Raw genomic sequence first — 11,795 nt, 5'->3', positions numbered from 1 at the left:
AGCGGATGAAATGAAGCGTGACAGCGTTTTCTGAGCAGCGGCGTTGAAATGTTCACGGACAGTTAAACATGTCGTTCGAAGCAGAAAATAAACCTGAATGCTCACTCACCACGCCCTGTGTGGTCGCACCTGTGATGGTGGCCGCACCCACCGCCTCCTCCGCCTCCACCTGCAGCGAGGCGCCTATAAAACGCTCCCTCCGCGCTGCCTCAGCACCAGCGTCTCTCTCCAGCGTCAAGTGCTCCAACGCGGCTCTCCAGCACCACACTAGTCCGTCACCATGACCCTCTACCGCACCGGATTTTCATCCTTGTCCTCCTCCTCAATGCCGCTCATGAGCTCCAGACGCGGCGCCGGCAGCGTCTACGGCGGCTCAGGTGGTCGAAACGCCCGGGTGTCCTACGCCTCCAACGGCCTCGGCAGCTCCGGCCTTGACCTGTCATCAGCGCTCGGCGGTGGCGGAGGGAGCGGCGGCAGCGAGAGAGTGACCATGCAGAACCTCAACGACCGCCTGGCCACGTACCTGGACAAGGTGCGCACTCTGGAGACCACCAATGCGCAGCTGGAGCGTCAGATCCGCGAGTGGTACGACAAGCAGACCCCGACTGTCAAAGACTACAGCAAGTACCAGGCCATCATCGACGGCCTGCGCCAGAAGGTGAGCTTTAGATTTATATTAATATTACACGTCATTATTATTATTGTTATTATTATTATTATTATTATCATTATTATTACATAAGTACCAACAACTTTTATTTGATCATCTGGAAACTTTACAATATCATATTATTCCCAGAACAATGTGATAGAACTCAACGATGATGAATCAATAACGTCATTCATCTATAACTAGTTTAATAATATACAAACTTTTTATATATTTAAAAATAAACGGAAAAACTTTGCAGATGTATTATTAATTATTGCAAATGATTTTATTAAAATGTATTAAAATCTTGTCTAACGTGACCTGATACTCTGTATTTAAATCATTTATCCCCACAGGCAAGAACACAGAACTTTATTGTTTTATTATCATTATCATTATTAATAACTCATTTGTTTACTGACTCATCAGCAGCGTCACACACATTATCATGAACCAGCTGGAGATGTGGTCCAGTGATGTGAACCTTTAGTTTAAAATGTGAAATTACAACACGTGGACTGACTGAACGTTAAAGTGCAATAAAAGAGTTTGAGTTTACAACTCAGGGAAAGAGAGCAGTGTCCAGCAGGATGAGCTTATGTTTGAACCACTGGAGACTCAAGGTGGAGACCGGACGTCCCCACCTGGATGTAAACATCATGTATCACGTGTATTACTGTACTTCAGGCGTCTCAAACTCAAATGGCCAATCAGCATTTAGTGCGTTTAAAACATTTGACAATGACATTTCACACAGTTTGTTTTGACGTGGAATGATGAATAAAAATGTTACAGCTAAACAACTATATGTGTATATATATGTATATAATCCACAGGATTATTGATATTAAAACAGAGGCATCAAAGGTCCAGTGTTAGTGCTGACACTGCAGAACGCCTCCTCTCACCTCGGGGGAACTACGGTGGCCTTTGCATACCACAGAGGATGTTGTTTGTTGTTTGTGTGGTAAACAAAACGCCACACCCTAAGTGGTCTGTCTGTTTGGGGTTGCTGTAGAAATGAGGCCTGTAAAGCAAGTACATCTACAAGCTTTGTATTTTAAAGCAACCTAAAGCCCCTTCTTTCTTGTTCTTCATCAAAGAAGTTGAAATGTGACACAAAATGGCAGCCACTGTAAAGCAAAGCTTACCAAGTACCTACACAGTCTTATTGTATAGCAACAAAAAAAGAATAGATTTTGATTATAAAACAATTCTCCGCGTACACAAACATATAAAATAATCAGTGACATCATGAGTGATTATGAACTTTGACACACCTGCTGCTGTTATTTAAGAACTTTCTTTCATTCATTCTTTAAAACTTCCAGATAAGTGCTGCCACACAGGACAATGCCAGGATGATGCTGCAGATTGACAACGCCAGACTGGCAGGAGAAGACTTCAGAATCAAGTGAGTTGACATGTCGTCAATCTGGAATTATAATCCCTGCATTATGCAGCATTGTCCTGTTTGAAAAAGGCAGACACCAGTGATCAGTGGCAGTATTACAGCATCAGTCATGTGAGTGGTAGTGGACAGGGTGTCACGGTCAACGCGGTGGTAGAACAGGTGCAGCCGGTTTGTTGTTAGTTGGAACATTAACGTGTGCGGGTGCAGTGACATGAACCTCGTGTGCAGGTTTGAGAACGAGATGGCGATGCGCATGTCGGTGGAGACGGACATCGCCGGTCTGCGCAAGGTCCTGGACGAGCTGACCATGGCTCGCTCCGACCTGGAGATGCAGATCGAGGGCCTGAAGGAAGAGCTGGTCTACCTGAAGAAGAACCATGAAGAGGTGAGAGTCGTGCTGGTCAGCTGTGTGAAAACAGCGCTCCTCTCGTCTCTGTGAGAGGAACAGGTTCCCGGTGCAGTTCCCTGAGTCAGTTAGTCATTATTTACCCAGTTCCTCCCTGGTTATCTTTTGCTTGTGCACACACACACACACACACACACACACACAGCTAATGCCAAACTTGTTTGAAGTGCCTTCTGTCTTTGTGTCTCCAAGCAACTGCTGCGTCCTGCTGAGAGAATCATCGCTGATGTTTACACTCCGTCTGATAAATGACATCGTTTCACCTGAGATGTACATAATCCATCAGATTAGCTTCAGTTTAACTGTGCGTTTATGACCGAGAAAACATGGCGCTCTCTCAGTAACACCATCATCACCAACGTTAATCAGATTACCACCAGAGGCAGCTTGCGTACCACTGGTGGTACACATACCACAGTTTAAGAATCGTGCACGATTAATACATTTAACAATGTTGTAGCCAACCAGTTCTGCTAAATTGGGCACTGAATTGTTTGTTATCTTTGTTTGGAACAAAAATACGTTATTTCCTCAGAGTGAGCAACTTTTAATGATGATCACGTGACAGGTTCACACAAAGCTGACTGCACACAGGAAGTGAGACGAGTCCAAACTGGCTGGAGTTGGACAGAAAACGCAAAGACGCGCACAAGAAAAGTTTCATGTGTGAAGTTTATTGCTCAAAAAAAAATGCTTGTTGTCCCCGCCCGCCCCTGCAGTGCTGGTGTGTGCATACAAACACTCCCTCAGTCCGGTCTGATCGTAGAGCTTGACGGAGCCTGTTTTCAAATGCAGCTTTGCTTGTTGGTTATTCTTGTTCCCGTTTTGTTTCTGGTTATTTTGTTTATTATGTTTTTATCTGAATAAAAGTGAATTTATTTAATGTTTTATTTTATTCTTTGATCGTGTCTGCAGGAGCTTGCAGCCTTGCGCGGCCAAGTGAATTCCAGCTCTGTGAATGTGGAGGTGGAAGCGAGACCCCACCAAGACCTGAACGGAGTCCTGGATGAGATCAGAAGTCAGTATGAGGGCATCGCGGAGAAGAACCGCCGCGATATGGAGGCGTGGTACAAAGTCAAGGTGAGACGTTAAAGAGACATAAAAGCAGAGTCACATCCTGTTTTCATGCTTAAAGACATGTATGATTATTTATCAAGATTATTATTGATATCGACTGTTTTGAAACTTTTCTTTTGTCACGTTGGGACTCTTTAGTAAATGTGTTTAAACTCCTGCTTTAAAAGTCAAATGCTGTAAAAACCTGTTGGCTTAAGCGAAGTTCTTACCTTAACTGCATCTAACCCTAACCCTCTACATTTAAAAGCTCATTTAAATTGTATATGTCATTTGTACCAATAAACTCAAAAATCTGTAATGATCATAAAAGTCTTGATAGAATTGTAATAACGTCCATGTTCAATTTGATGTGCTGCAGTTCGACGAGCTGAACAAGCAGGTGGCGTCGAGCACCGAGAGTCTCCAGACGTCCCGCAGTGAGATCAACGAGCTGAAGCGAACGCTGCAGGCGCTGCAGATAGAGCTGCACTCCCAACTCAGTCTGGTACGTCTCACATTACACACACTGCACATACGTACACGTGTGTGTGTATATGAACACATATGTATGTGTGTTGAGAAAATGGCTCGATGTCTTCAACTCATCCTCAAACACTGTAATGATATAAAAACCCTCAGTGATCTTTATCCTTTATTTCTGTGTGTGTCTCACCCGAAACACACAGAAAAGCTCTGACACTTAATTGTTATAATCACTAAAGACGAGAAGACGCCAACTGTGAGGCTGCAGTACCACTGATAGAGAAAGAGGGCGACAGAGAGCAGGACTCTGAGTTTGTGGACAGTATGTCGTTTCTCTACATGAGAGTTTACGTTTATATTCTGTACAGACAACGACGTTTTTGGACTTTGGTCCCCACTAAAGCACGTGTGTGTGTGTGTGGGGGGGGGGCCTCCTCCAGTGGACACGCCCCCAGTGTCTCAGAGCAGAAAATGTTGCCAAGTCATTTGGGCAACATCTACCGCCAGTCCATCACAGGGCCACACACACATAGAGACAAACAACCATTCACTCTCACACTCACACCTATGGTCGATTTAGGGTGTCCAATTTACCTGATCCCCCAAACTCCATGCAGAAAGGCCCTTGTTCCAACCGGGGCTCTGACCCAGGTCTTCTAACCACTACACCACCGTGGTGGGCAACCTTTCACATCTAATTTTAAAGCCTTTTGTAATCCGTCTTCTACGCTTTCTCCTTCACATGAGGGTCACAGAGGGCGCTGGTGTCAATGCCAGCTGACATAGGGTGAAAGGCGGGGTCACACCCTGGACAGATGGTCAGTCATCACAGGGACACACCATTTAGAGTTCAATTTGTCTAATCCCCATATCTGCATGTTTTGGACTGTGGGAGGAGACCTGGAGAACCTGGAGAACCTGGAGAACCTGGAGAACCTGGAGAAACACACGGGGAGAACATTCCAACTAGATCAAATCTATGAATCTATTAACAAAACATGTTTGCCCTTTCAAGCAATTTCAAAGACAGAATTCTCCATCTGTGTGATATAAAGAAGAAGAACACACAACATGACTCATATCAGCAGAGGCCCCTCCCATCGTGGCCCCACACTTAATGTTGTTATTTCTGCATGTTTGTGAGTAATACATTCATTCTGCATCATAAGTAAACGTTTAGTGTGAACTATACATTGTTCCACATGAACAGTCACTTTTATTTTGAAATTCTGTGAAAGATCAATATTTTCCTATTACTACTAATCTTTTTGTTGTTTACTTGATTGGCCCCCTGCTGGCCAGACGAGATGGTCGCTGGCTCCAAGGTCGTTTGAGTGTGAGACCCGTGCTTTACAGGGACTTGACACAGGCATCTGTCAATAGTGGTAGAATGATCGTAAAACAAACGATCAGCACTCACGAAGCTTCTTAACTACTTAACGTCGCAGAAATCTGCCTTGGAGGGAACTCTGTCGGAGACGGAGTCCCGTTACAGCCTGCAGCTGAGCCAGCTCCAGACCATGGTCAACAGCCTGGAGAACGAGCTGAGCCAGATGAGGGCCGACATCGAGAGGCAGTCCGCCGCCTACCAGGAGCTTCTGGACATCAAGACCAGGCTGGAGCTGGAGATCGCCGAGTACAGGAGGCTGTTGGATGGAGAGGAGATAATGTGAGGAGATAATAAAGTATATTCATGAAATAGTCTGTTTGTAAATGTTTTCCTCATTAATATGAAGACAACACCTTCACCAGAATGTAGTTAGTGGTTGATTTCTGGATCTTTCAATGCATTTGCTATTTCTTTTCTTTTCCTGCCATTTGTGCTGCTGCAGCAGTAAATGTCCCCGTGTGGGACTTATTTTAAAGATGATCTGTAGTAACTGCTGTGCTGTGGAATAGCAGTTCCTTTCTCTCCTGTCCAAAAACACCAAACTAGTCATTTGTTTACGTTTGTATTATTTCTATCTTTAGTCGTAAGACTGGGCAAAAAAACAGCTTTTGTGATTTCTTGACTTTTTTGTCTTCCAGCACTGTAAATACCACACCAGCGCCACGTAAGTTAACATCATCTTTGCATTTTTTAAACTCTTTGCCAAATTAAAATGGATTATTTTACAAATATTTATTTATTTATGTTTTGGATTTCCTTTTGCAGCTCAATCAATCAAAACCCAGAGAAGGAGGATTTTGATTGAGGAGATCGTTGACGGTAAAGTGGTGTCCCGCACAGAAGACGTGAACGAAGAGGTCCTCAAATAGAAGACACAATGCATCCCGAAGTATCTGGATCAAATATATAATAACAACACTAATAATAATAATGATAATAATAATGATGATGATGATGATGATAGCAGTAATAAGCAGGTCTTCCTGTATTCTCAAGTTTACCAAAACTAACCTGGAGAAGAATTCCCTGGGTCATTACCAAAGTCGTCAAGTGTCATGATTTCTGCATTATTTTTAATTCAAGTAGAACGTCCACAATTTAATACAAAACACTGGGAAAAGGCCCTTAAATGTATGAATAAAATTGTGTTTTTTCACACACACGCACACACACACACGCTGGTTTTGCATTATTTGTTGTTTCAGACATGATGAATTCTCTAGCACCTTACTCTAACCTTATCCATCACCACTACACACCTAACCCTTAAACTAAGTCTTAATCCTCAAAAAGCATGTTAAACTTGTAAGGACCAGCCAATTGGTTCTCACTGCTTATTTATGCACACACACACACACACACACACACACACACACACACATATATACCAGGCTGACAGGGGACTGTCACTCTACACCCACAAACAGGGGACTTGTGTTTCTGGTCATTTTTAAATAATAAAAATATAATAAAAAGAAATCTTTTAAGGTCTTGTATTATTATATTACTTACACAAGGATTACAGTATTAGCAAAGCTGACTTTATCTTGGCCTGTTTTTTAGGTCGGAAAATGTCATACTCATAATAAAATGAGTATGAACCACAAGTTCTATTTCAATACTTTTGGTGTCACAGTAAAGGGAAAAATTGTGTGATTTGTTGAGATGTGTATATATCAGTGTAAGTGTTACTGGTGAAGAGTAAATGTAGATGGCACACAAAAAAATGAAAATAATTCAGCTTAAGGATGAATATCTCTCTAGAATGATGGAGAATCAGCTCTAAACTCACTCAAATCAAAGAATAACATGTGAACATCATCTCTGCAAAGTTTGACTTTGATCAAGTGAAGTGGAACAAAATTAGAGATTTTAGTGCAAACATTCCAGGCGAGGACTCATTTGGCACATTTAGGAAACATCTGTGCTATTTGTATTCAAACCATGTATTAAACTACTTTCTTCACTTTTATATAACTATTAATGTTCAATAAAACAATTTATTCAAACTTCCTGCAGACTTTAATATGTTTTCTATTCCAAAAACAAACACCAGATGGCTCCATTGAGCCGTGTCTCTCTTTGCTGGCCTGTATCTCAGCGAGGGAATGGTCTACAGGGATGGACGACATCTCATTGGCTTCCTCACAGCCAATAGAAGGACGCTGTGGTCTTGTGGTCTTTGATTGACAGCTTTGTTAGCCAATGAGAAGCAACAGAGCGCGTGGATGTGAGCAGCCAGGCGCGTCACACAATGGAACCATCTGGAAGACGCCCGGAGGCTTTTGAATGTAACACAGGAAGTCAGTCTGACCGGAGAGAGTGTGTTTGCGGTGAAAGATGAAGTTTTCACGGAGAAACATCAAAGGTAAGAGCGATTTCACACTTGTCTGTATTCTCTGGCTTTCATCTCTGTATACTGCTGTGGCGTACACTGTTGGAAAGACCACAGTCTCAGCTTTCATGTGAGTTTTGTTTTGGACAAAATGGCGGAGCGGTAGCTCCAGAAATGCGTTTTACAGCCTCGTAGTCCAGATGTCGCGCTTTCATTTGATGCCCAGCTTCAAAAAAATGTTTTTGTCATCCTTATGAAAAATAGGCTGCACAGACTCAGGGTCAAGGTCCCCTATTTGGGGGAGTTTTGGGTTTAAATGACTCAACATGTCTCAAAATAGACTTGTTTATTTCACATTTCTATCTTAAAGCTGATCTAATGTGTTTATTTCACATTTCTATCTTAAAGCTGATCTAATGTGTTTATTTCACATTTCTATCTTAAAGCTGATCTAATGTGTTCTTACATATTGCTTAAACTAATTTCATTGCACTTACTGTGGAACTGAACTTCTGTTTATATGTGTAGAACTTATGGTGGTTAACGCTGAAGTCATTCAGGAAAAGGGGAAGTTCAAATGTTGACTGTGAAATACATGATTCAGGTCAAAATTAAGAAAAAGTAGATTGGACATTAAATACCTCATGTACAATATGATAAATGTGTAGCTGTTCATTTTTAACAACAGCAAAATCATCCATTTTTAGTCTCGTTATAGGTTTTCCCAGTCGCAATAAATAAAATAAAACAAAGAGTTTTTTTCCATAAAACTTTATTGAAACATTTGAAATGTCATGAGTTCAAAAACATCATCAGCACTGTTACCCTCTACAACTCACATTCCTCTTTATTTGAATGGTTGACTGGAGACAGTTGTAGAAAAAGAAGGTCTATAAATGCAGTGAGACAGTTTGTCCACTAATTCTCTTTTTTCGGGACACTTCTTGATGTGAAAACATTTTAGACGTTTTGGGTATGACATTAACTTTGCTAGATACCCACTGTTGTATTTGTGAAAATGCCAAAGGGGAGATTACACCGTTTTTGTTTCATACCTAGACCTCATTAGACCAGGTCCACATCAAAAACCACTGTACCTAGACTTCTCAAATCTGGACTAGATTATCCTACAGACCCTGAAGATTCATAAAAACACAGTCTCTGATTTGTGAAAATGCAATAAAACCGTTCTCTCAGGATTCGGACCTGTTTGGACCAGGTCCACATCAAAAACCACTGTACCTATGAAACAGAAAATGGTGAAATCTCCCTTTAGCATTTTCACAAATAAAATAAAAGTTTCACAAATACAATAATGGGTGTCAAGCAAAGTTAATGTCATACCCAAAACGTCTAAAATGTTTTTTCACATCAAGTGTGCCAAAAAAAAGATAATCAGTGTACAAACAGTCGCACTGCACATTCGGTAAATTACCCCTTAAATTTCCCCTTAAGTGCTGAATCGGAAGCTGACGAATCGGAGGCTAACTTCATCGTGGTATTATATCTGTATTTGATACGTGGTCAAACACTGTGGGACCCGTAACACTATCTTGCTAAAAGCTGCCGACAACATGATCATGTTTCTTATACCTGGATCATTAAAAATTAAACTGATTTTTATTAACACGTAACTTTATTTATGTGCACCTGCAGTTATAAAACGAATCAACGATTATTAGACTAAAACATTGAAATATGTCAATTCTGATATGTTCATATACTCAAAACGGACTGAGCAACCTAACACAGACAAGTTAGCTTAGCGTTAGCTGTGATATGAAAACTGTTGCTGGCAAACTTTGCATTTGACTTTTTCCCACCATGTGTTTTTGTAAAACGCTGCCACACTGTGACGTCTTTGACGTGCATGTTACAGGACGACTGACTGTAGCTCAACATTAAAGTTTGAGCTACTGAGCTAATTTAGCTGTCTCATGTGGATTGGGCTAATCCAATATAGTAAATACAAGGGGGTGTTCTCTGAAGACACGCTGTTACCTGTGAAACAGGGGTGCTCTGAAAACACCCCCATTAGCACTTGGTACATTCCTCCAGATTAAATCAAATTAACCATACAATGTATGAAACGAGGCTTATTATTGTTACCTCACGGATAAACAAAGGTGGGCTGTGGCCTTTTTTTTTATAACTTTATTTCAGTCCAGAAGCATTGACAAAGTCTTACAGAGATGGACTAAATAAACAGCAAATAATAATAAAACAAATACATAAACATAATAATATTAATATTGTCCATATAATAATAGTTTTAGCTGCTTTTTTGTTTTGTTCATGGTCAGATGTTGAAATGGTCTTTAAGCACCAACAAATTTAGCTTCTTGTTTGCATTTAAGAATGTGAAATTTGGCAAGATGCTTTTCAGTGATCATAAATCAGAGAAAACATGATTAATTAACTTTAAAACAGCATATATATATATCTTTATCTATAGATATTTATCTATAGATATATATACACATATAGCGAGTGTTTCTTGTATTTACAGAGATGAAATTACTGAATTTTGTGACGTGCTGCGTAACAAAGGCAACATTGGTCTCATTTTGGGACAAAAAGAATGTACTCCCATAAACCCAGAGCAATTACATTACATTACATTACATGTCATTTATCCAAAGCGACTTACACAGGAATTGAGTACAATCGGCCAGGGGCGGAGTTGAACTTTTGTATTTGTATTATGCAAATATTAACTTGTATTTGCATTAGAATAAGTCACATGGCCTCATGAAGCCAACACATGCATGAACACTGTGTATTGTTTTGGTGAAAAGAATCAGGTTTCCTGTGTTGAGCAGTTGAACAGTGGCAGAGGTGAAACGTGTATGTTAATAACAATCAACTAGTAAACTGTTGTGCTGGAACACATTATGGTATGGTTTGTGAAATGTTCTTGCTTCAACTTCAACGACTGGCTGCAGCTGCTGATGCGACAATTTCTTTCTTCTCAGCAGGGCAGGCCTCGTGTAGCTGGCTGACGCTGGGACATCTGAGCACAGGTGGACAGGGAAAGGTAAATAAATAACATGAACGTTCATTTAGACTATGACACAAGAAAGTAAAAGAAGCAGAAAAACAAAAACTCTAAAATCATTTCATTTTCAGAGAAATGAACTAACTTTGCCTTAATCAGCTGACTTTAGATTTAATTACTGGGAACAAGCTGAAACAATTAAATCCAAACTGCCCCTGGGTTGAGTCTTCACTAAGGTTGTGTTAAATACAGAATAAAGGTATACATTCTTATTGTCATCTTGATTAAGTAAAGTAAGACAGGTTTTAAGTCACATTTTTTTGAGCACCCTGGTTGCTCAAATATGATTAGAAATGTTCTTTTGTGTCACTCTAAAGGCAAACGTCCAAAGAAACAGAGTTTTATATGTATATATGTAATATATATATATATATATATACATATACACCACCACACTTAAAAAACAAAACACCAAACTAAGATTTTTATTTGTCCCCAGGGGGCAATTCAAGAAATCCCTGAACTAAGTTGCTGCGAGAATGAAAGCACACAGGTTTTACCGGTTCTCCGTGCAGACTTGTTGTTGTTGACGCCTTGGAGAATCCATGGATGGTGCATGGCCTCCTCTGGTGTCATACGCCTTTGTGGATCATATCTAAATAATGAGATACACGCACACAATTAAGACATTATCTGAGGTATTTTAAACTAATGGATACAGATAATTCTACAGCTGCGTGGAACAGTTTGGTACAGTACGTATTTATTTGCGATTCCATTAGGAATAATACCAAAATAACCGGCCCCAACCACTCCATCCATTTTCTTTGGTACCTGCTCACGCTGAGCCGATGTTAAAATGTGACGTCAACAGAAAGAGTGTTACAGCGCACACACACGTCTGCTGTCTGCAAAAATACACCGTGGTCTGTCACCGAAGCCAGCTGGACTCGTATAAACCGATGTCACAGCAGTTTCATGCAGCGGTGCTATGATGACCCCGCCCACACTGAGGAGGAACTATGAAGTAATGGAAGACGAGGAGGAGCCTGATACCAAGC

General features: G+C 40.9%; 1 protein-coding gene across 1 annotated transcript; it reads left to right on the top strand.

The window, feature by feature from the left end:
* Positions 1 to 207: 207 nt before the first annotated feature.
* Positions 208 to 6,880, top strand: LOC122770742 (keratin, type I cytoskeletal 13-like). Its single transcript, XM_044027823.1, has 8 exons — positions 208 to 658; positions 1,984 to 2,066; positions 2,295 to 2,451; positions 3,388 to 3,552; positions 3,908 to 4,033; positions 5,460 to 5,680; positions 6,040 to 6,065; positions 6,167 to 6,880. The coding sequence occupies exons 1-8, from the start codon at positions 281 to 283 to the stop codon at positions 6,268 to 6,270; spliced, it is 1,260 nt and encodes a 419-aa protein (XP_043883758.1). The 5' UTR covers positions 208 to 280; the 3' UTR covers positions 6,271 to 6,880.
* The last annotated feature ends 4,915 nt before the right edge of the window (positions 6,881 to 11,795 follow it).

The sequence above is a fragment of the Solea senegalensis genome, linkage group LG6 (assembly GCF_019176455.1).
Source record: "Solea senegalensis isolate Sse05_10M linkage group LG6, IFAPA_SoseM_1, whole genome shotgun sequence".
Classification (NCBI taxonomy): Eukaryota; Metazoa; Chordata; class Actinopteri; order Pleuronectiformes; family Soleidae; genus Solea; species Solea senegalensis.
Note: the sequence above shows the minus strand (reverse complement) of the source record. Positions and strands in the feature narration are given on the sequence as shown.